At 38.0% G+C, this 26,477-nt stretch overlaps 1 protein-coding gene across 1 annotated transcript in view; it reads right to left on the bottom strand.

The window, feature by feature from the left end:
* The window catches only part of cdh13 (cadherin 13, H-cadherin (heart)), a 486,341-nt gene that overhangs the window by 129,077 nt on the left and 330,787 nt on the right, over positions 1 to 26,477 (bottom strand). The window contains exon 7 of the mRNA XM_067420253.1: positions 17,856 to 18,034. Coding sequence (XP_067276354.1) covers positions 17,856 to 18,034 — 179 coding nt within the window. The remainder of the gene's footprint in view (positions 1 to 17,855; positions 18,035 to 26,477) is intronic.

The following is a 26,477-nucleotide window of genomic DNA, read 5'->3' as shown; positions in this document are numbered from 1 at the left end:
TATGTGTTTTAGACAGATGAGCAACTCTTTGGATACAAATACTAATCATTGATATATAGCTCAACACAGTTATTGTTATTGTTTAAATCTTGTTTTCTTGATTTACCACGAGAATCATGTTTTACCATGCCTAATACTGATCTAGCTTACTGCAGTGTGCAACAAGTGTCTCAGTAGCCGCAAAGCAGACACACAGAGTATAATAACATAACTTTCAACACACTGAAATAATGTATCTAAGATGATAAAACAGCACTGCGTATGTATGACCTGAAAAAGCGGAAGCAGTAGTATGTGGCATAAAACTCTATCAAACAATGTCTTTGTTTTGAATAAGCGACCTATAGCGGGAAAATGTGACGTTGTTTTTTAATCAATTGACAGTACTAATATAATTATCCATCTACAGTTATGCTGGCTCAAATTCATTTATTTTGATTATTTTACAATGCATTTTGTGGCATTGTAAAATAATCAAAATAAATGAATTTGGTATAAAGCATCACTAGATAACACCTAAATCAAAAACATAGTTGAAGAACCTTAAACAGAATGCTCAGGCAAATAGTACAGCACAACCTGAACAAAATCACTGGTTTTGGCATTCCTTTAGGACCCTATTACTTTTGTGAACCGTGCCCAGTGACCCGCTCAGGGCGATCAGATCTGACCAAATCCTTCTCTACACCTCCTCATGAGTCAACCAGTCACATTGATAAATGAAAAAAAAAGAATGATTCCTCTTTCTCATCTGCTGTAACTCACTCTCTCGCTCTCTATAGACGCCGAGTGATCTCTGACCCAAAGCTCAGTCAGGAAGAGGAGAAACTCATCACTCACTTCATTACCCCTCCGTCCTCCTGTATCCAGACACAACTGGCTCTGTTCTTATCTCAACCCACACAACCATCTGAGACGCATGAATCTGAATGCCTGCATCGCACCCTGGAGATCAGGGCGTGGGCCGGGAGGTGACGCTTTCTTAGGATGGGATTAGCAGGACGAGCGGTCAAGCCGGTAGGCATGTCCAGGAATTAAAGTCTGACCTTGATGCGTGATGCTCTATTTCGACACTTTGATGAAAGTGCAACCATCTTAGCTATAGTTTTCTGATCTGAGGCAGAGCTGGAATCAGAAGTCTACCACACTTTACTTATCTCCATCCTATTTCAGTTCTTTCTTAGTTTTGTCCGCCTCTGTTCAGGCGTGGCCCGACTTTACAGCCCCCAATAAAACATCAATACACTTTTACAAGCCAGCTGGAGATATTTATAATACGCACTCATCATTTCCTTCCAGAACATAAGGGTTGCGGTAATTGGAGACATTTAGAACTTCTCGGGATACCGAGAGGCGAGCACCTACCTGCTCATTCCCTATAAATGCAGACAATTGCCCATTATATTATACCATTCTGGGGACAGATTGTGCTTAGATCGCTCCCAACTCTTTGCCAGTAAAATAAAAGATGCATATTTTACACATAGACCATTACTGCCAAGTCCTGGAGAGTTCAATAGTGCTAAGGAAGTACATTTGTAAGAGACACCTGCATGAAAGCCTGCCTGTGAGAACATGAGTTTGGCACCTTTATGACACAGAATGGGAGTTTAGAGCTTAATCCAGAGCTAAACAAGAGAGCTAAAGGGTACTTGAGCTCTATTTCTGTGCCAATAACTCTTCAGGGAAGGGACACCACAGCAGGCCAAACTACCTGGAGTTTTTTTGGTTTGTGCTAATGGCCATTCAGAGTGTTCTGAACTTGTATCTTCAGTTCATCGAGATGAATCATTGACACTCACAATATTAATCATCACACTCTAAAAAATGCTGGGTTAAAAACAACTCAGGTTGGGTTGAAAATGGACAAACCCAGAAATTGAGTCGTTTGAACCCACAGTGAATGGACCCATTCAAACAACCCAATTTCTGGGTTTGTTCATTTCCAACCCAACTTGAGGTGTTTTTAACCAAGCTTTCTTTAGAGTGCAGTGTGTCTCAGAAAGGTTTTTTTTTTAAACAAAACTCAAGTCCTTAGAAATGTCTAAAGAGATTTACCCAAAAAGAGATTTCTTTTATCATTCCAGAGCTAATTACTTAATTACTAAAGCAAAAGGCAAAAGCAAAAAATATATACCGCTTTTAACCATGGTCTGTGAGTCCTAAACAACACTGGATCACACTGGCTTTCATTGTATGGAAACAAACAGGACAATGCTGATGATGTCATCAATGACATAGTAATGACATCGTTTCCATGACATTTGTGCCCTACAGAAGAAAGTCATGCACACTGTAAACCAGGGGCGCTTCGAGACCCTTTTTAGAGGGGCTTTAGAAATAAAAAATGTTGGGCATGTTGATTAAATAAAGATTTTTTTTTCTTCTTTTTTTTCATTACATGTTTTTATTCTCATTGCTTTTCTGCGCATGCGTGTCGTGATAGCTCTTCGTCAGTAGTGCAACGCTTGGGCTGCATGTCAGCCGGAGGTGGGAGACGATTAAAATAAAAGACTTTCATGACATCTCACAGTCAGGCATGTGATTGGCTAAGGACAAAAAAGCAGGAAAATATACCATATTTTATAATATAGACCAACCCCACCCCCGCGCCGAACAAACTGGTGGCGGATCAATACGGACAGTAAAGCAGGACCCATAACAACTTATTTGAACAAAAAAATACATTTTATTGTAATAACTTTTTTGTACAGTATGAAAAATAACTAATTATTTGGTGGATGCAATTTTACCCAATTTTAATAGCTAAATGTGCAGCATGCACATTTTCATGTCAAAAGAAGGCCTCAATTTTTCTATGACTCTTTAGCCTTTGTAGAAAGCTTTTTTAGAGCCTCTACACGTTTCTTTTGGAATTTGCGCCTGGCATGATAAATTAATCTATAATGACGAAATGGGGGTGCAATTCACATTTATTCCACAAGGTGGCGATGTCTGATACACAATGATGATGTGACGTTTCACTCATAGTTACCTCTGACAGAAAACGAAACAATAATAATTATAATCTGCAAAACTTGAAATGACTCAGTGATTTACTGCAGAGAGCAAGTACTAAACACAATCATATGTTAGTGTCACTGTCTCTTGATGATGGATGTGGTCAAGAAGCTGTCAGTGAGCAAAATATTGATTTTGAAGACGTTGAAAATGAGTTTGGAGAATATGCGTGAGATCGCGAATATGAGGCAGATGCTGAATATACTGGTAAACGAACTCTGACGAGGACAGATGATGATGGTATTAAACATCTGCTCAAACTGAACCCTTCCAAGCTCCAAAAGGTAACGAAATACGTTTTATTTTATTCTTCTGTAGCTGTTACTCTAACATCAGGAGTTGTATATATTATCGCGACAGGTAGAGGTCTAACGTTATCCATGTTAAATATAGAACCGGGTCCCCAATATGTAAGAATGTTTGGCGAAACAGTCATGCATTTAAGGGTTAAGCTATGGAATGGCTTCAGATGACTTTGTCACCCAAACTGACGTGAAAAAAGCGGGGGGCGCCGAAAAGCGCGCTGTTTGCATATATAGCTAGTGCTAGCAAATACAAGTAATGTTAGCTGTCAAGTTAATGTTAAATGCAGCTTAAACATCCTGCCATAGTGGAAAATCAATCAAAATCGATCATCTAATCAATCGACAACAAAGTCAAATTAGTAACTTATAGGTTATATATAGACACAAGCAATAGTATACCCAGATCATCCGATCCGGTGATGTTCTTGTCACGATACAGTCCTTGTTGCCCATCCCGCGATCGTGGTTTCGACCCGGGTTACCATGGTGACGGCTGTGAGATGACGGTCAACCCACCAATCCCCCCCGCCCCCGCCATTTTTTTTTTTTTTTACAGATCTGCATGATTTACGTAGGTCACATTTTCAGGTCGGAAAATCCGGAATTCCGGATTAATCCGGAAAAATCACATCCCTGCACAGTACATAGGACGTTATAGAAGGCATTTTCTGTGTTTTTATTTTTTTATTGATTAGCCTGAATTAATGCATTAAATGTATACAATGTCCTTCCCAAATTAATTTTCCATAGTATGGAGCCCAGCACATGATATGCGGGCAAAATATACGTTTGCTATGGGCAAACTAGCCACTAGTTAAGAATTCGTATTTATTTAGTTAAATTGTGGATGTGATTTACTGAAATGAGGTAATAAATGGTGAGAATGAGTTCTCAGTTCGTACTGTAGTTAATCATCATCCAGTTTATTTCAGCAATGCTTGTTCAAACCAAAGCAATCGATTTAAATTTCATTTACCTAGCTAACAACAGTATGATAATAATGAGATCTCAGGTGAAAAGAGTAGAAAACACTACAATAATGTACTACGTCAGGGGTTTTCAAACTTAACGTTGCCAAGGACCCTCAAATATGATGCACCTTTATGGGGGACCCCCTTAAATCCATCTATGTATTTTTATGTATGAAAAAAACATTTAAACTGTTAGATAAATAGTGTGACATTTTAAATACAACATTGTTTCCAAATCTAAATGGGATATACTTAATTTTGGACGTTTAAACCTGAAGGAGGTGCTCAATTAAATATTACTTGTATAAGCACCTTTCACTCAATTCTGGAAGGTATGTATGTGGCAAACAAGGTGAGAAACATTTAGAAATTAAACACTTAGATTGTTCAGTATACTATCCATTTTTGCTTCATCTTTTAGTTATCTAAAATATTTCTGGGGACCCCTTAGAACCTTCTGGAGGACCCCTGGGTCCCCGGACCCCAGTTTGAAAACCCCTGCTTTTTTCAAGCACTAGTTTTGAGGGCTATTTTATATGCTAAAATTCTTCTTTAGTACGTCTTAAGATAATCATAAAGGAGAAGTTCACTTTCAAATTAAAACCAGCTCATGATTTCCCCTTAAACCATCCTAGGTGTATATGACTTCCTTCATCTAGGATGGCTTGAGGGTGAATAAGTCATGGGCTGGTTTTAATTTGAAAGTGAACTTCTCCTTTAAGAACATCTAAGTGTACTCAACTGTAAGTACACTTGAACACATATTATAAACACTTTATTTTCATACACAGGTTCAAGTGTACTACAAGTGTTTTTAATAGACTATACTGTGTTCGTACAATACTACAATTGAATACGTCAATGCTAGTGAAATTTAATTTAAAGTTAACAATTTAATACATCACGCTTCTCAAACTAATTTTGGTACTTCAGAAAAAAAGTATTAATGAAAAAAGAAAAGAAATATGTCATTGTTTAAAGAAAGTGAAAGGATTAAAAGTAACCTAAACAATAAAACAAAGACTGTACATTTTGTAGCTTTAGGTTTATTTAAACTAATTTAATTCGGCTATGAGCACATTTGTGCTAACCTTTATATTTGTGCTATCGACATTCTGCAGTACACAGCCATAACAGTCAGTAGTGTTATCAGCAGTGAGGGCTAAGCCCCCCTTATAGGGTGAAATCCTAAAACCGCTCCTGCTTGTAAACCCACATAAGTTGGCAAAACTCAAAAAATTTAGGCAATCAGTTGCCTCCATTTTTTTCCCCAGTTGCCTCCAATTCGTACGTTTAACTTAAAAATATAATGTAATCTAGTAGTGGAAACATGATTAGCTTTAGCTAATTCAATTAATGACATCTTGCTAATTGGTAACATTAATTTCATAGCATTAGCATAACATTTGCTGAATGAGTACAGCAATATAAAACATTTAAAGGTGCACAGTGTACATTTTTGTGGAATTTAGTGGTGAGGTTGCGAATTGCAACTGCACCTCTCCCTTTCGAAGCACATAGAGAAGCTATGGTGGCTGACACAGGACAAAGATGTCGTCGTCTGGGACAGCAGAGAGTAGCTAACGCTCTGTAGAACTTTTTTGTCTGTTTAGGGCTACTGTAGAAACATGACGCTACAAAATGGCGACTTCACTGTAAGGGCACCTGCAGTGTATGGAGATAGAAATGGCTCATTCTAAGGTAATAAAAAATATAATGGTTCATAATCTAAGGTCGTTATACACCACTGAAAATATAGTTATGTATATTATATTGCAATTCTGTCAATAGATCCTACTAAATATTAAACACTTTGAGTTGGCTCTGCTCAAACCGATTAATTATTTTGAGCATTAAGGTTTACAGTGAGGATGCAAGGATGACTCGTGTAAAAAAAAAAGTTTAAAAATATAGGCGAACTATCCATCCGTTTAATACATCCCACTCTGCTACTGTTATTTGTCTCTAAGTTCTCCACAAATTTAAACAGTACTCATCTTACATTATCTTTCTGTTTCTGATGTTCCACACCTTTATTGACTGAGTAGATCAACGAGGCTCAATTAATAACGGAGAAGGATTAACTGCCTGACCTTTTTTTTTCTTCTGCTCACCATTCCCATGGGGCTCAATTTATCTCCAGGAATCCACAGCTAGTGAAAAAAAAAACGTGATTGACACTCCTAACCTTCATTGGGATGTAATCTTCATCTTTAGCACTTGGAGATCTAATTAATTAGTGGAATCTCATTTCCGCGCTAATGCAAGTAGACAGAGGCATGATAGAGGAGAAAGGGTGCCTTTTTTAATCACTCAAGATGGACTCCACCTGTTTTATGCACTTCAGGACCACAACTGAAATTTCTGGCTTGTCAAGTAGCTCTCTGGTTAAACCATGTAGATGTGAATGTGAATGCTTTGTTTGTTCAGATGCTACAAAGAGGCAGGTTAGGGTGACTCTCACAGCACACAGACATAACCGTCTAGACATTTGCTTCAGTTTTACACAGCACGTTCTCACACCCAACTTGTCAAATATATACACTTGATCAGGACCCCTCAACATCACTTTTTAATGCACAGGGTACCCTTTTAGCGTCATTTTTCGATGCCCTGTGCCCTGTGAGGCCATTCCCAAAGCCACCCTTCTGAATCACGATTACTTTCCCACCACCGCGTTCATCTTCATAAAATCAGTTCAGTTAGAGAACAAACACTACAAATAAAAACTGAAGGTGTGTGTTCAATATATTGTGATTTAGCCGCTGAGGAAGAGCTGAGTTAAACGTGTCCACGCTCGCGGCAGTAGTTCTCAGCGCGTGTTCAGTCTGGCGCGTTTTCAGTTCATGCTTTTGGAAGATTAACTTTCATAGGAATTAACTTGAGAGGATAAAATACTCACTTTGCTCCGCCGGTCTCACCGTTTCCATGAATGTCTGAGCCCAGCTGAGCTGTGAGTGCGACCCAATCCCCCATGTGCGAGTTGAAAACATGCGGAAATAGCTCCCTCTACTGGCTGTAGTCTTTAGCGTCTGGCCAAACATTTTACAGATGACGCAAATCTACGATATTTGCGTCACCGGAGTAATTTTTCCAGAAATACAATGCATAAATCTCTCGTCTCAGGGGGATATGAGAGAGGGGAGCACGATCATTCGGATATACTCCAGGGTTTCTACTGATAGAAAGCCATATGCTAATCACTGAAGTAACCCTTTAAGGGAATAACATAATTTAAAGGGGTGGTAAAACACGATTTTGCTTTTCTAACTTTAGCTAGTCTGTAAAGTTGCTGTTTGAGCATAAACAACATCTGCAGTTACAACGCTCAAAGTTTAAAGCAAAGGGAGATTTTGCTTTTAGGGAAATCAAGTTCTAAAGACTACAGCAAATGGCCGGTTGGGAACTACAAGCCTTTTCCTCCAGGCTTGCTGACATCAGCGGGTTCAATATTTACATAAACCCCTCCTCTGAGAATATTAAATAAGGGGGGCGAGGCCATTTTTTATTGCTGTGGAGAAGAGTAGGCTGGAAAATTTCATGCAGAATTAGGCATTATTATGTGCTTTATAAGTACTAATAAACAGGCAAAATTGTAGAAATATGCATGCTAATAAGCAACTAGTTAAACGTGAGAATTGAACCCGGAAAGTGTCACCATATTAACCTGTAAAACATTGTCTTAATGTTTAATCCATATTTTTTGGCAAAAACATGGCCACAGTAGACTTTTAGCAAGATGACAGACGGAAAGACCGAAGGAGAGAGAGAGAAAAATTACACCTTTCTCTAGTGTATTTATAGAAATTGACAAAGTTTAGTGTCTATCATAAGATTGAGTTTCTCTTATTCTACAGACCCCTGGACTTGATGGAATGGGTGAAGTTTTCACGAGTATACCATCAAAGGCCCAGCACTGACGTTTGGTGACTGGTATCATGTGTCTAATGACAATGTGTCACAATGAAAATGACAAATGTTTCTGACAGAGCCTCCCAGCATTGGGACCAAATAGCCACAAAAAAAAAGTTTGAATGGCAGATATAGTGAAAATCTTCTCACACCTACTGAAATAATTCAGCTGTTTGATTTCTGATGCAAGTACTATATTTTGGATATCAATAATAAAGCCCCAGGTAAAAATTAATTTTAAGATTTAAATAAAAAACAGAGGGGAAATTTGCTGAATAAAAGCCATTTAATAACAATCATGTGGCAATCCTACAGTATTCTCCGTCCTGCAAAAACTCACTCTCAAGTCTATTTCCTACCCAACTAAACTCAATCTTTACATAATAATGACTGAATAAATGACAGTTTATATCTTTTATGCACTGAAGTGCACATCAAATAATGCAATAATGCAGTGTTTTCAATTGACGCCCACACCCCTCCTCTGTTCACTGTAATATTTGCATTTAGATGAAATAACATAATAAGTCAGGAACCACCTGCAGGAGTAAATATTTTGCTGTCTGTTTTGTCTAGCCGTCCTGCCAAACACAATGATTCATTAATTGAGAGCGGGGAAGAATCTTCATATGGCGACTGACATTCAATTATGCGAGAGAGATCAGATTAAAAAGAAGTCCAAAAAGCATGTCTGAAAAGCCTATTTTGCGGGCGAGCTCGGAGGGGAGGCCGGAGCTGTAATTTGAACGGTCGTTTGGGCCCTGGCTGTAAGGGACGACCTCTCAGTAATTGGATGTCCATTGTGTGTCTGTGCATGTGCCCGTGCAAGGAATGCACGCAGATGTGTTTATATGCAGTTCATTTTTTATTTGATGAAGCTTGTAAAATGGACCTTTAATCGCAATTGTCCGTAATAATTGCACTGCATTTTTTATACTATTACAAAACCAGCAAGCTTTAAAATTCACACTTTGATAGTAAACTCTGCAATTTATAAATAGATGATGTGATATTAAAATGGTTGTGAGAGCTTGAAACAATATTCACACAATTGCTGTTAAATGTGCCATTGAGAGGCAATAGTATCTTGTTTCTGTACAAAGACACACACACACACACACACACACACACACACACACACACACACACACACACACACACACACACGGGCAGAATGGTATTTATACCGTACAAACTGTATTTTCTATCCCCCTACACTGCCCCTGCCCCTAAACCTGCCCGTCACAGGTCACATTCTGCATTTTTACTTTCTCAACAAAAAACAAACGGAAATTTTCTATCCCCCTACACTGCCCCTGCCCCTAAACCTGCCCGTCACAGGTCACATTCTGCATTTTTACTTTCTCAAAAAACAAAAAACAAAAAACAAAACAAAAAAATTCCTCCATTTGATTTATAAGCATTTTGAAAAGTGATGACATGGGTAATGTCCTCATATTTCCCCCTCTTCTAGTAATACCTGTGTAATACCCGTCATTATACGTATCAATATTATATATATTTGTGTCCTGATATTTCACAACACACACACACACACACACACACACACACACACACACACACACGGTTTACATGTTTTATGGGGATTTCCATAGACATAATGATTTTTATACTATACAAACATTATATTCTATCCCCTTACACTACCCCTACCCCTACCAATCATAAAAAAAAAAAATGTTCTGGATTTTTACCAAAAAATAAATAAATAAATGAGACAGATGATTGTACGTAACTTTGGATAAAAGTTTCTGCCAAATGTGAAACATTTGAAATGTACAAATATTTAACATCTGTAATTATTATTTTATATAATATAATACTATATAGTAGTGACTGTTGAATGCTTGGATCTTATTGGTTGATGAACCAATGAAAAGTAGATCAAGGCACGTCTTGACTGCATTACAGTTCCATATCACTAGACACTGACTGATTTTTTGTTATTTCAAATGTCTTTATAGCCGACAACAATAACAGAACCAAAACCCACAATGACACTGACCACGCAAATAAATATACTAAATAATAGGACAAAAACAACAAATTATTTCCATGTTTTTTGCCACACAATTACGTTTTATTATGTATATGATATGCAAATACTTTCTTTCTAATACACATACGTACGGACACACACTTGCACCGAAACGTGTTGTCAGCGCTGCTCTGATGATTTTATCAGTACAAAAGTTTAACAACTTAAACGCTGACATTTCTTATTTCTCATATTAGTAGACACTGCTGCCGAATACTGTTGAGATAGACTCACTTTACTCAGGCAATTCACGTATGCTCTCTCTTTGATAACTGATAGTCTTCCATCAGTGGCTCAAGCCTCTGTTATTTGCTCTAAAATTACATTTTGGAATTAGCAAGAGGGGCTTTGGTTTAGATGCTAGACCTAGACACAAGAGCGTTTAAGGCCAAAACGTGACAAATGTCATGAAGTACAACATGAGCAATGTTTTGAGGTGTGGGAACCATAAAATAAGCGGAATAATTTACTCCGGGACGTTGAATTATTGAAAAACATAATGTTTTATAATAATTCAATGACCCTCAATTATTCCTTATGTATATTATGTGGATTTTGCATGTCCTCCCTGCGCATGTGTGGGTTTCCTCCGGGTGCTCTGGTTTCCCCCAAAATCCAAAAATATGCAGTATATGTTAACTGAATATTCACAATTGTCTATAGGTGTGAATGCATGTGTGTGTGAGTCCCAAGTCATGTAATGGGATGGTTGGGAAAATATCTGGCAACCTACATATGGCAATAGATGGCTATAAATACCTAAACATATTAACAATATAAATGTACTCTTTTATTCAATATTTGTATGTGATACGTATTTTTATTCTTACCAGCATCATTACCTTAACAGCATGCTAATGTCAAACTCTATGTAGGAAAGTTGACAGCAAGGCAGTTCACTAGAATTCGGAAACAGAGCTCTTATCTGACCACAGACTGGCCATCAGAAGCAGGACTATAATGATTAGACATACTCCATAAGAGCACTGCCAGAAGCCTGTCACTGGGTATTGATTTTAAGATGTCTATTTTGCTACTGTGTCATTTGGGCTTATGAAACAAAGGTGGGGCTCCTCTGCCTGTCAATCGGCTGTCAGATTTAGTGGCAGGTCTCTGACTGCCAGGAAAAGGAGCAGATGCACTGTGGGTAGACAACGATAGCGGACTGACCACGGATATTAGTTCGAGGAGGTCCTACGGCGAACACCCCCCAAAGCGAGTCTGCAATCTGTCAGTCTGTCTAAATTAAACTGAAAACTAAACTTCAAAAAGAATGTCAGAACTATGATATGAAACTCAGACAACTTTAATGATAAGAAACGCATGATATGATGTTCAGTGTCCTAAAGAAGTACCACTTATTTGTGATTTTCTTTGATTAAAACAATAAAATATATTTTAAAAAATACATTAACAAATACTAAATCAAATAAAAATACTACTACAAATAATACAATAAAAATACTAACAAATAATGAATACAATTAAATAAATTATTATTAAAGAATTAAATACAAATAAAACACATTTATTACAAATTAACAATTACAGATTAAAAATATTAAATGAATTACATTAACACAAATATAATAAAATATAAAATAATGAATGATACTGTCCATAACATTTCATTTTTAAGTACATTCAAAAGTAAGTGCTCACACACACATAACCGCATGCAGACATCGACACACAGCCCCTTTAATGATGAAAAGGTGGTGTAGCAGAAACACTGTGTGATCATTTACATTACTGGGTATTCCTCGACAACAGGCAATGTGTGTAGGATCAGTGCTGCAAGCTTCTGAACCAATCAAATCAGAGGACAAGATAAATCCACGACAGGTGCATGTGATCATCCTTTGCATCTTTTCGAAAGAAGGTCTGCTGCACATGAACAGATGATGATTTGAGAACTGGATCTGGGGTTATATAGGAGCTGTTGGTTTCCTTTTAATTATAAATTATATTCCGCATAGTTGATGGCTACTATTATGACATAAGATTGCAGAATGTAATTGAACCAAGTTGTGATGTTCCTATTTCAGCACACATTGCTGTGATTAATTTTACATTAGGAACACCAGGTACTGTACGAGAAGCTTACAACTCCAAGCTACAAACATTATTAGTCACGCAAGGTGATCTGAAAGATAGCGGAAAGAACAGGCACTTTTGACCTGTCAAGAGAAATGCGTGCACTGAGAAAACTCTCTTCCTGATGCTTTTGCAAGTTGTCGACAAGCCATTAGCTGAACTAGCCAAACTGACATTATTGCAGAACAGTTATATGTGAGTAATTATGCTTTAATCAGATCAACCTGTCCAATTCTTGTATGTGGAACATCAAGATATTTATGCTGTGTGCTGCCTTCAAGGTTCCCAGGGAAGTTACGAGTTCGGAAAGTCTTCATTACAATGTGATGGTACCATATTTTGCGGTAAACACTTGATAAAAAACAAAAACAATACAAAAAACAAAGATATGCCACACTTTATCACAATCAGAACAAAACTAGAAAATAGAAAAGAAAGTATAACCATAAAACTATAATATAAAACCATAATAAAAACTCTTACTTAAAACCCCAATTATACTTCATTTCCATAGGCTATGCTCTAGGCAGATGTTTCAATAAAATGAAATACAATTAAACACATACCAGCTTTTAAAAAAACATGCATTTTATGTCGTAGAATAAAATGTGAAAGTGTCTTGAGCTTGTGTTTACCACAAACCTTATTTCAACTATTTAAACAAAACAAAAAAAACATTGACTTTGGGACAATGGAACCAGAAGGGCTAAAATGCTAAGTTCTATCCGCGTGTTGGCCGCGTTTGGGGATGTCATACCTGCACCACTCTATAGAAAGTTAGTTTGAAAGCGTAAGATACCACCCTCCCTTCAGAGTGCTCTCCAAAGCCACGCCTCCTCCAAAACACATGAACGCCAGAGCAGAGTCTGCAAAGCGTCATGAGAGAGGGCGTTAAATTACCTCATGTCTTGAAACACATTATTTTACAATAATAAACAACTTACAGAGCTGTATCAACTGACTGCTGCAGATTCATTTTGGCATTGATAGTGCTGCCACAAAACACTAACTTGTTATGTCTGCTCATTTGAGGGGGGTTATGGCCCGCAAATGCCCCCCCTCCTCTTGGTGCCGGCCCCGATGGTATATGGTATGTATCTTATCATGCTTTTTTAGCATTCAAAGATTTGCTGCCATTTTTGTTCATAAGAACTCAATTGACCAATTGGTAGAAGACCTATTTAGCGTTGTACGTTAGCATGGACTCACTAGCTTGTGACACTTACTCACTAACTAATTGTATCATAATGATAGTATGACACCCAGAAAATCCTCTCAGTACCCCAGGTACAATGTTTAACTATTTTTGTAGCATTAACACCATCCAAACCGATGAGAACTTCTGATCTTTCAATGTTTCTCTATGCAGCTGAAACAAAGATGTTCCAGTCCCTGTGCAATTTATACTCAACTGCCATTGGATCATCTGCATTTGAGGTGTGGGGCTTACCGGTCATTCCCGATACAAGTTGTTTTAAGCTAATCAACTGACACATAAGTGCACTACTAATCACTCTCAGAGAATTGATCTGCTATTCTCAGTCCAGACTTCCTGTTCTCTCTCCCTCTCTGCTGACTGATATAAACGCAGCCACACAAAGTCTAAAAGCGACTCTAATCTCAACCTTAAGCTGCCAGAATTTACCTTCCACCACAGCTTCCAGGGAAAAAAACGGAGGAAAGAACACAGTGGGGAGGAATAAATGTGCATATCTTGACTAGTTTTTTTTATAGCTTGAGAGAATTCATAGACACAATAGATTTTACAATTCCTCATTCATTTTCAAGCTGCATGGTGCAGACGTGCAAACTTTATAAATACCATTACATTTCTGGCAAAGAAACTCCTTTACTTGTAATTATAGCAGGAAATGGCACACACAGCACGTCCGTCACACACCTGTCTCCTTAAAACACCTAAAATCCCCTGGAGCTCTTTGTGTAAAACATCTGTCACACATATGAGATCAACTGCGACGAAGCGCAGACTCACGGGAATCATGCAGAGGAAACATGGTGTCAGTAAGACGTAGCGGTGACAGTGAAAGTTAGCGGAGTTTGTCAACATCCAGAGTTTCGCTATAAAGAAATCAGAATAAACGGCTACAATCAGACACCTTTCATGTAACATTTCAATTATGATGTCAACTCGACTATCAAACGTGCTCTCGACTGCATACAAACATGCGTTTAATGATGGCTTCGCTCTGTTCCAGCTGAGGGGTTTTCTACTGGCCTTGTCGGACACAGCCGATGTTGGTGGATAAGTGTGTATAACCTCAATTAAAGCATGCTCTAAATGTCTGACAACAGCTAATATTCCTCTTCCAGCAGCGGGCCGAATTGATGTTCCTTCATTCGTCACCCCGCAGAAAAAGCAATCATGCTGTTGTCTCGCTCTGCTTAGGAGCTTGGAAACGCTGCCTCCAGTTGCTCATTAGCATGCACCGCTAACACCCCCTGTCCTCAAGACACCGTGGCATCTTCCCTGCATTCATCCAACCGCCTGTCTCTTAACAACATTAAAAACCCTGCTTTAAAATGCGGAAGAAACTGCTCTAATATACTTGCTCCAAAGGTGTCTTGAGGATAGTTAAACATTAAAACACACCGCAGTTATTGTTTTTCCCCACAGATTTGCCCCTTATGTTTGCTGGTGTTACGCTTGTTTATTTGCACAGCTTGGTTTGAACAGAAAGCCTCCATTCTATGCCCTCCTGTTAGAGGTTCTTCTCATGAAGCTTTAAGGGGACAGCATGTCATGTAAAACATTCAAATAGGTATATTTAAAACATTTGGTGTACATTTTATAAATTTACTGTTCGTATAATATTGAATATCAGACCTGTGCTGACTGACATGCCAGAGCAGCAGTGTAAAGATTGGTGAAATAGCTTTTCTCCTCCTTTATGTTTGCAAATACTTGCTGAAGGATTTGAATCCAGTGCTAACATCGCTTAGCCTAGAAATCTAGACGCACCCTAGAGGCAACCAATCTAATTTGCAGACAGGGTAGTCTAGCAACTCTCTGTTGCATTGTAAACTGGAAAAACCAAACTCTGGTCAGGCCAATGACATCGTGTATAGAGTCGGTGGGCGGGCTTAACATAATGACGGCAGAGTTGCTGAGGTTCCGCTTGCTACTTGTAAACAAAAAAGCTGGCGAACAGCGGTCTTTCGAATTGGCTTTGGCCGTGAATCTGGGAGACTTGGAGTTAAAGGGATAGTTCACCCTGAAATTAAATTAAAGCCATCTTTTACTCACCCTGCTGTTGATTTACCCTATGTCCTTCTATCCCTTTCGGACCTCAAAAGCAGTAATTTTAAATAGTTCTGCACACACTCCTTCCTATTATGGCAGTGGATAGTGACCATGGTAAAACAATAAAAAAAATATACAAAAGTATGAAGCAATGATACAGCGAGATGCCCGCCATATATGGAAAGTATCCAGGAGGCATACTATAAGGTTTTGAAAGAAATACACTATTATTCATTTAAAACACTGAGCTCAGCCGTTACTCTGTGCACATTCCTGTAATGACTCGTATGAACCGTCAGCATTCGCGCCGCTCATGCTTACGCACTGTTGTCATGACAACCGGTACACAATATTCACTTCAGGAGGTTTTATTAGTAGTATTGTATTATTTCTTATCATATACCTTATAGAAAAGACGAGAGTGGTGTTTTTTTCTTTCTTTTGAGCCTGATTTTGGGTTGTGAGTGTGTGTTTATCTTGGGTGCCAGGGCAACAGTGCGTGAGCATGAATGTCGCGCATGCAGACGGTTCATACGAGTCATTACAGGAACACGCACAGAGTAACGGCTGAGCTCAGTGTTTTGACTGAATAATAGTTTATTTCTCGCAAAACCTTATAGTATGCCTCCTAGACACTTTCCATATATGGCGGGCATCTCACTGTATCATTGCCTCCTACTTTTGTATAATTGTTGTATTGTCGCTATCCACTGCCATAATAGGAAGGAGCGCGTGCAAAAATATTTTTAAAATTACTACTTTTGAGGTCCGAAAGGGATAGAGGGACATAGGGTATTAAATCAACAGCAGGGTGAGTAAAAGATGGCTTTACATTTAATTTCAGGGTGAACTATCCCTTTAAGCTTTTCTTTGAGAAAAGAGCAAAGAACTTTCTAAAGGAAGTGCTTTCTTAAGTAAAAATATTGATGTTTTGGGAAAAAATTTACTTAAAATTAAGAGAGTTTTTGCTTAGCAAAATAATGTTCTTGTTTTAAGATTATTTTGCTTGCACTGGCAGATTATTTTGCTAAATTATTATTATTATTTTTTACTTGTCTAGTAAATGTTTCTAAATGTGAGAATTTCTAGAAATTTTGAATAGAAATAAGACAAAAATATTATAGTATAAGAAAATACTAAGTAAGAAAAGCATTTTTTTGCAGTGAGGAAGATAAGTTCCAAGTTCTGCTGACCGATTCGGTGAAAGTTAAATCAAACCTTTATCATGTGCATAAGCATCTTAAATCAATTCCGTTGTTTTCCGAGAACATAATGGGTTGTCTTAACAGTAACTTCCAAAAGTCCAAGAGAAACGAAGGCAGTAGACCGTAACACCAGTTACCGCTCTTTGCCTTTGTTTTGGAAAGCTCAAATTGAATTACGGTACTCTGCTATTGTTTAGCCATTGTTTAGAAGTTACTGTGCCAGCCTGGAGTTACGGCATTAAAGTTTGCTGCTTTTAAATTGTGGTGTAGCCTGTCATACATGTCACTGAAGCACTCCTGACACACACAATACGTGAATTAAAGTGTAGGTAAAAGAAATAATTGAGTGGTTGCTTTTACTAATAACGTTTTAAGGATGGCTCATTGCTCTCGAAAGAAGATTACGGTTGAGATGGCTTTGAAATGCAGATATCAAGGTCAAGATAAGAAATTTTGTAAAACAAAAGAAGCATTAGAATAACTAAATAATTAGATCGCAATCTACTTCATTTAGCTAGCAGCCTATGGCATAAATTGGCTAGTCAGCTATCCAGTGAATAGGCTACCAAACTGCTCCATATAAAAAAATCATCTCAAATAAATGCCATGATTACTAGATTTTATACAGGTGTTACTATAAAAATGTTTTATAATGGTGATCAGCAACCAAATATTGACAATGCAGAAGTTATTTGCCTTGGTGTGACTTCTCACTTTTTGCAAACAAAGGCAGAGTACATTCACAATAGAGTACAACTTCAAAATGGGGTCAAAAGTCAAGTCAAGTTTGAGCTAAAAAAAAATGTATGTAGATAATATTCATTACTAAAACATCTAATTGCCAGATTTAGCTGTGGAGAGGACCCTGTCTCATGGTACATGTGGAGGCCCCAAGATTTACGGTATGCCATTGATTGAAAACATCATACAACAACGTACAGCATGTTATTCAGCAATCTGTTATTACTTCATCAATATAGCCCATGTCCATCCAACAATCAAAAAGAGGAACTCAGCGCTTACCTCTCTATCGAGCTGGTGTGGTGATATCACGGTGACAATGTCGCCTCTTTCCGGGTCGATGTAGAACATATTGGGTGAAGGTTTGTCGGGCAGCTGTCGCATGATAATGTAGCGCAGCACAGCGTTGTCCGTGTTGGGATCGTCTGCGTCGTAAGCCGTCATGGTCATCACTGTAGTGCCTGCCAAAAACAATTTAAAACCAATGAGTTTTAATGGAGACAAATGGGCAGGATTCTATGGTTTGGTTCCAACTATATCCTTAAGGTTTTATCTGTACACCGACACCACTTGCATAGACATTTGTCATTAAACCGAACAGCCAAACAAAAAATGATCATCTTCATAAAATGATTGTAGAGCCGCTGTAGTGAGATGGGCTTTGTAACGACGTCTTTAGTGCCTTTATGGGTCTTGAGAGAGGAAATGACATTGGTGCCAATGAAGGCCTTTCTGAGACATCGGATTTCAACAAAAATATCTTCATTTGTGTTACGAAGATGAACGGAGGTTCTACGGGTGTCGAATGACATACGGGTGAGTAATTAATGACAGAATTTTCATTTTTTGGGGAACTAACCCTTTAATCGATCTCTGTAAGCCGAGCGAGAGAAGAAACATTTTTAATGGGACTTCAAGGCAGAAAGGAAATACAGAAGAGCAAAACTACACTTCTAAGAGGCTGTTATGATTCTCCCAGCACAGTCAAGTTTTATATTGTACTGCATCTAAAATAAGAATGCCGTTCTTGGCAGATGAACTGTAATCCTAGTCAATCCTTGACATATCTGCTCGCCTCCTCTCATAGATGCGGCCTCTGGAATGAACAGCGGCTCAAAGGTATCCGGAAAGGGGCTGATATCTCAGTTCAGCGGCGCCGCTCATCTATTTCATTTTCCTTCCATCTCATCTGAATGTGCAAAAGTGGCCCGCAAAATGGAGCCGGAGCCTCTCAAAGTCACAGTGACCAGAGAGTGACATGAAGCTAAGTCATTTCTATCTCCTGAAGTTAATGGCCTCTATCACTGACGCTAACCTCTGCGATCATCCTTTACGAGCATCCCGCACTGTACAGAATAAATCCAGTAGACAAAAAAAAAAAAAAAAACCTGTTGGGGAGGGGGGTGCCGAACACCCTCAAATAGGAATATTAGCATCTTAGAGTGAATGAGTAAAAGGCAATTATAAGTAATTAAGGGAGAAGTGGGTATCTGCAAGGGGAGAGAGATAGTATTAGGCGGCGGTTAAGCAGTACACCTCTAATGATTAATTACACATGCTGAAGCGCATAGCGGAGCTCTCTCGTGACACCGCTAGTCAGAGCGAGCGGTTCCACTTCACTGTTCGGTTACACCAAGTTATACGACCTCCGTGATCGCAGATACACACACACACACACACAGACACACAGTCGAGTGTGCGCCGACCATGCGTGCGCACACGCTGACATGTACAACCTCTTTCTCTCACACACATACAGAAAGACAAGCACCCAGACGAGAGCACTCATGCTCAGCTTTATGAAGGGCAACTTCGAATTGAGATTACGTTTAAAAAACCTGTTAGTTATCAGATAAGTGCTGTTCTTGTCATTTGTTTGTTGTACTTGTCAGCTTGTTAGTCGTAGGCATGAAAAATGGCATCATTTGGCAATCAATCACATTAATTAAAACACTGCCATTCAAAAGTTTGGGGTATATAAGTATTTTTGTATAAAGAAATTCTGATTTTTATTCAACAAGGATGCATTAAATTGATTAAAAGGGACATACATGCAATTTTATTTATCAAACAATCATTAATATAATGTCACTGTTTCTACAAAAATTATAAGGCAACTGTCTGCGTTTCTTGAGCACAAAATAGCCTATCAGAATGATCTCTGTTGGATCATGTGACAAGGTTTTTAACTTTATATTTATACCAAGTTTTTCCAGATTAAGTTAGAGTATGATGTTTTAACTTGCATTGAATGTTGACATCAGTAATCTGGGGCCGTATACGATCTTTGACGGGTAAGGAGTTAAAGATTGGAGTAATGCAGCTGAAAACGAACAGGAATTAAAACGCATTTTTAAATATATATTAAAATAGAAAATGGTGTAATAGTATTTCACAATATTACTGTTTCTACTGTTTTTTTTATTAAATAAATGCAGCCTTGGTGAGTACAAGAGACTTATTTCTAAAACATTAAACATTTACAACAAACTTTTAAACTGTAGCATATCAATATTTACTAAGAAAAGCTCCCAAATGCATACCTAATGGGCTCTACATAAATGTCAGAGGGCACAATTAATTGCACATTTTAATTTTATAACATTATTTTGTTGAATATATATTCAGTATATGAACATATACAATAAATGAGCATGTAAAATAGCTCAAGCTAACTTTTCTTTTACCTGTAAGGTCTAAAGTAATGTCTAATAAATGTAAAAAAATAAATAAAAAATAAAACATTTGCTTCAAAAAGCTGAAGAGCTTCTTTTGTCTTTTCATTCGAGCTCAGTTAAATCAATGACTGTAAATCCTGTCAAAATGAATCACAGCAGCACTGTGCATCTTTGCTCAGATGAAGAAGAAAAAAATAACTGTAGCAGTATTTGAACAGGATTCCGAGACATTTGAGTTAAAATTGAGACACAATTACTTCATACTGATCTGGAAAATATTGTCGTGGGTGTTAAGGATTTGGCATTGAATCACAAAGAAGTCTAGTTTTTGCTGTCAGTGAAAACTAGTCCTGTACAAATAAGTGAGATGACAAGTTACATACTCAGAATATGTGCACACACAGCAGTGAGTATTGAACGTACACACACCGCGAACACACCCCCGGGGGAGTGGGCAGCCATTTTTGGCTGTGGCGCCCAGGGAGCGATTGGGGGTTAGGTGCCTTGCTCAGTTGTGGGTAATGAGAGTAGAATAAAGTGCTGTTCATTCACTTCACCCACCTACATTTTCCTGCCGGTACTGAGACTCGAACACACAACATTCAGGTTACAAGTCCGACTCTCTAAATTTTAGGCCACAACTGTCCGCCAAGAAGAAAATTTCAAGTCGGGGGATCGAACCCACGTCTTCCAAAATACTGTCCACTATACTACTAAATAGGGCTTTTAAAAAAACAAAACTTTGCACTGTTTATATATTGAATATATTCATAATCAAGAAATTTTACAACTAAACAAATATTTGTGAAAGAAACGAACCTTATCACCACATGAATGCTTGTTTCTAAATTACCATTCAATCCGGTTCCTGTAGTTCTATTAACCTGTTCTCCTCCTGCACCCTCATAAAGATGATAAAAAAAAATAAAAAAACCTTGAGGTATTTAGCGCTCATCAATATGAACCATGACAAAAGCCATCAGCTCCCATCAGCACACACATAAATCAACAAGCGGATCTAATTGGTTGATGGGAAGGGCCAGAAAGTGAATGCAAATCACTGCTACGCAATTATGAGGCAATTATGTCAAAGCTGAGCCCAATTCAAGAGCTATTGTCTTCCTTTATGAAGTCCATACTCTCCCCAGCGCCAAGCCGGAATCAATGTTAACTACATTGGAAGGTTTAATGGGAGGACCTGAAATGGCTAGACTTGAATCTGCGGGTCTCCATTACTGTATTATCAACTCTGTTCATCTAATTGGGGCTATGGGATCAGTCAGAGCGAGGACTTTTTCTTTCTGGCTCTTTCTTTCTCACTTTTTAATTCCACCATCTTGTCACACTGAACAAGAGGCAGAACATTGAAATGAATAATGTCTCATAAAATGCCTGACTTGAGCAGTTAATTTGATATCAGGCTGTGTGTCTAACTCTGCATTAACTAAGGCTGCAATCACACATCGTTGGCAAGCTGAAATAAACCGAGGTGTGAACAGGTAAGTAGATCTGCGATGTGCGTTTTCAACCTTTCTTAAGTCAACCATTCAGACTTGCTGTGTCTATATCTCCAGCAATGTCTTTATCTGTTGTACACACTCTTCTCGTCCTCTCATTCGGTCGCTCTCTGATGTGGAAGAAGAATGTGTTGTTTGGAAGATCGAGGCATTTCAGTGGGCATCTCTGCCTTCTGACAACAGCTGAAGCCCGTTGGGTGCCAATCACAGAGCCCCACTCCAGAACCGAAGGCAGTGGTGTGCCATCCAAAACCGTGGGCTGCTCCACAGGGTGCCTTCCACTTCGACATGGCCCCAGCTGCTTAAAATCAAGCGCTAGCTGAAAAGCTGGGCCCTTCAGTCTTTTGTGGAGGAAGGGTTTTACATAATAACTCAAAGTGTGTCATGGCATTAAAAGGGCATATTTATATCCTGATAAAGACAGTTCGGGCAAGAATGCAAAGAAATCGAACCATTTTTATGTCTTACTCTTTCTTATCCTCAATCTGTTGCTATTGTCCCCTCTTTTTCGTCTGTCTCCCTAAAGGCAGTTATTTCAGTGGGAAAATGCATTTTATTTGCTAAGTACACATTATCATGTTTAACAATGCACTAAGCATATTGAAATTGGGATTTGAAAAAAAAACAAACAAACATTGCAATTAAGTTTATATCCAAATTGTGGTAATAAAGGCATTCTGAAGTGAATCGATGCGTTTGTTGCAAAACTTTTTTTTTTTTTAAACTTTATGAAGTAAATTATCTAGCTTCCAGCTGATCGCCTTCATATTCAACTTACATTTATTATGCAGTTCAAAATGCTTACGCTATTTCTGACGACATTGCACACCAGTTACGCTTGTCAGACGTAGCGTAAGCATTTTAAACTGCGAGAGGCACTACACTTTTTCCATGAGTTAAATACAGAACCCTAAACTAAAGTGTTACCAATATTTTCAAATTCAGTCAATCTTGTTGAGGCAGTCACTTTTTTTTTTTTTACATGCGCATTTAGGAATTTATACAGTAAATATACAGTTTATTTATTTATTTTTATCACAGAGTGACACATTTATCCATGATTCAAGTAAGCTTTTTTTATTTTATTGTATTTGCATCTTTGTGATTTCATTAGTTTGAATGCAAAATCTCCAAATTCACATTAATATATGTGGATGGAAATCCAGCTATGGCAGCTATTGTATTAGCATAGAAATCTAAACGCATCCTATCGGCAGGAAATCTAATTTGCAGCGAGTGTTGTAGCAACTCTTCATAGACTTGCGAGCTGGAAAAACTAAACTCTGATCAGCCCAATCTCATCGTGTATAGAGTCGGTGGACGGGCTTAACATAATGACGGTCAAGTTGCAGAGGTTAAACATGCTTCTTGTAAACAAAGAATCTGGCGAACAGCAGTCTTTCGAAATTGGCTTTGGCGTTTTTGAAGTTAAGCCTATTTTATTCATTTTATATTTCCTTTTACAGATCAGTGTTAAGAATGGACATTCTAAGAGATGGGTGAGCAAGCTTGGTCTGGAGCAAGCTTGCCCAGAACTACAAATCAACAATAACTCATCACTTAGAATGTCCATTCTCAACACTGATCCGTAACACAGAATACTGCGCACATACAAAGATACAAAGTCTCTCCAAGGTTGGAGCTGATTAAACTCCAGTTTTAACTAGAATGTTCCCAAAACATACTGATAACATGCTTTCTCTCAGCGAGAGATACAGACAATAGTACAGGCAATATTCATCTTGACACTTTAGTGTTTCAGTAAAAGGAACTATAAAATATAATAAATTATATGGATGGCAAATCCTTATTTCATATCTGGAAGCCGGGCTAAGTGAGCAAACACTGTTACTTCACTCCTGGCATGTTAGGGGTGTGTGATACCTCCAAAATCCAAGCACACAACACCTTGTTGCTATTAGCTGTCCCTTAGTCACTCCTCAGAGACCAAACATACACTTTAGAGAACAAGAAACATAAAGCAAAATCATAACTGGAAAGACTCATTATATATATATATATATATATATATATATATATATATATATATATATATATATATATATATATATATATATATATATATATATATGTATATAGATAGATAGATAGATAGATAGATAGATAGATAGATAGATAGATAGATAGATAGATAGATAGATAGATAGATAGATAGATAGATAGATAGATAGATAGATAGATAGATAGATAGATAGATAGATAGATAGATAGATAGATAGATAGATAGATAGGTAATTTGAAAGACAACCATTTATCCCGCCCCTCGGATTGACCCTGTCAATGGTGAGTTCCCAGACCCAACATTTTGTTGTTGGTCTAGCTTGTCAGGCTACTATTGTATTTCTTTTGGCACAAAAACTTTAACATTTATCTGTGAATTGGTCTTATTTGCCTAGCATAATTTTTAGGGATGCACCGAATCCAGGATTCGGGTTCGGATTCGGCCGAATATTGGGCTTTTTGACTGGGTTCGGTTTCTGCCGAACCTTAGAATTTTTTTCCCACCGAACCGAACCCGCTTGCACTACACGATACTGGTCGAACATGATGCCGTGGTTGATTATGGCAACGTGTTTACTAGGTGGACCGTTCGAATGCAGTTGGCTGTGAGAAAGTGAAAATGGAACTTGTGAACAGAAAATGTGTTGTTTGGCAGTACTTTCAGTCACAAGAAGGCAGTTCAAGTCGAGCTATATGTTCAATTTGCAATGCCGATTTGTCTCGTGGTGGCAAGAACCCTAAATAATAGCCGCTGGATGTCCGATTCGCGAACGAATCGTTCTTTTTAACCAGATCTTTTTAGTGATCCGGTCGAACCAGTTCACCAAATCAGACTGAATCGTTCTAAACGGTTGGCGTCTCAAATCAGCGCTGATCCCACAAGTTACTATAGTTACTAACTTTCTGACATGAGTGACAGTCCCTCAGACTAGAAATAAACTAATATCTTGAAGTATATGTTGTAACTCCAACAGTTCACTGAACTGAGACATGTTTTGCTGTGAGAACCGGTGAGCTGAGATTCTGCATGCGTGATAGCGTTGTCTTGAACAGAACTGTTTCTCTCGGAGTGGGACGGCTGCTGTTTCTCTCGGAAAACGGATGTTGATAATATATGAGCACGGGTGAACCAAGGATTTGTGTAAGTTTATGTTATGTCAATGTAAGTTTATTTAATCTGTGTAAAACATCAGTGTTTGCACGACAGTGGCTGTATTGAGTGCTTTTGCAAAAAACGTATCCAAGAAGATGATGATGACAATAAAAATTATTACTATACTAAGTTTTGATTACAAATACTTTATATGAATGTGTTTGAATGTATTTTCATCCGCCGGGATGATAGAAATGACGTCATTACGTAAAAGAAGCGGTGATCTGGTTTTTTTAACCGGTTCACTGAAACAAACTCTCTGAAAGAACCGTTTCCGGGCAAATAACCGAACTTCCCATCCGAGAGAATAAGAGTTGAAGGAATGAAGAAATCTACAGACAGCAATACGGCACAGTCATCCTGGCATAATGTTGCCTTTTTTTAAATTAAAATTAAATTAAAAATACACTGCTGTGGACGTTGTTTATGTCATTAATGTGTTTACTGTGATAATGGACTGAGGATGGGAGTTGGGAGTTGGATTCGGAATCTTAACCAGTGGATTCGGTATTCAGCCAAACCTCAAAAATCTGGATTCGGTGCATCCCTAATAATTAGGGATAGTTTAATCAAAATCCCCCCCCCCCCCAAAAAAATAAAAATAAAAATAAAATAAATAAAATAAAATAAAATAAATAAAAAATATATATAATAATAAATAAAAAAAAAATATATATATATATATATATTTTAAATAAATAAATAAATAAATAAAAATAATTATGCAACCTATTCCTTTAAAGGTAAATAAATTGGTGCACTGTAGTCTAGCAGTTTTGCCTTTTTAAAGAGCCGATTAAGGTGAGTGAATCCCAGTGGTATCGCAGAGCGATACTCTACATTCCCATCATGGTACGCTAAATCCCTGACAACCTAGCACTTAGAACTGCAAATCGCATTCAGTGCTAATTTTGCGGCCACATTTGATTTGTTAACAGTTATATAATTCCTTTAGGTGCTAAAACAATGCAAACAACTTAAATAAATAAAGAACAGCATTAGCAGGGACAATTCATTTTTAGTTTCCCTCTCTGTTCACAGTTCTACAGTGCTGTACAAAAAGAGTTGAAAAAGAAAGTAAGGGCTACACTGCGCTAACACAAGGCCGGTGTTACACATGGCATATCCTCTATTATAGACATCCAGGGAAATCAATATGACTTCAGAATCTCATTCACACCAGGAAAGCCAGCGCACTGTGTGATGGGCTTTATAATAGGAAGAACGGGAGAAAGATTGAGACAGGATGAAATAATGATGGAGCAGGTGTGTGTGAGCGAGTGATCGTACTAGATACCAGATAGAGAGAGAGAGAGAGAGAGAGAGAGAGAGAGAGAGAGAGAGAGAGAGAGAGAGAGAGAGAGAGAGAGAGAGAGAGAGAGAGAGAGAGAGAGAGAGAGAGAGAGAGGGGGGGGATACATGGTCTGCAGGGAAAACAGACAATGAAGCTTCTGGACAAGGGATCACATCACTATTTTTGGACTTTGAATAGGTTTAAAGTGTACAAATAATGAGGCTAATATTCCATTTGAAA

The sequence above is a fragment of the Pseudorasbora parva genome, chromosome 16, assembly GCF_024679245.1.
Source record: "Pseudorasbora parva isolate DD20220531a chromosome 16, ASM2467924v1, whole genome shotgun sequence".
In the NCBI taxonomy this organism is placed as follows: Eukaryota; Metazoa; Chordata; class Actinopteri; order Cypriniformes; family Gobionidae; genus Pseudorasbora; species Pseudorasbora parva.
This window is presented reverse-complemented; position numbering and strand designations above follow the sequence as displayed.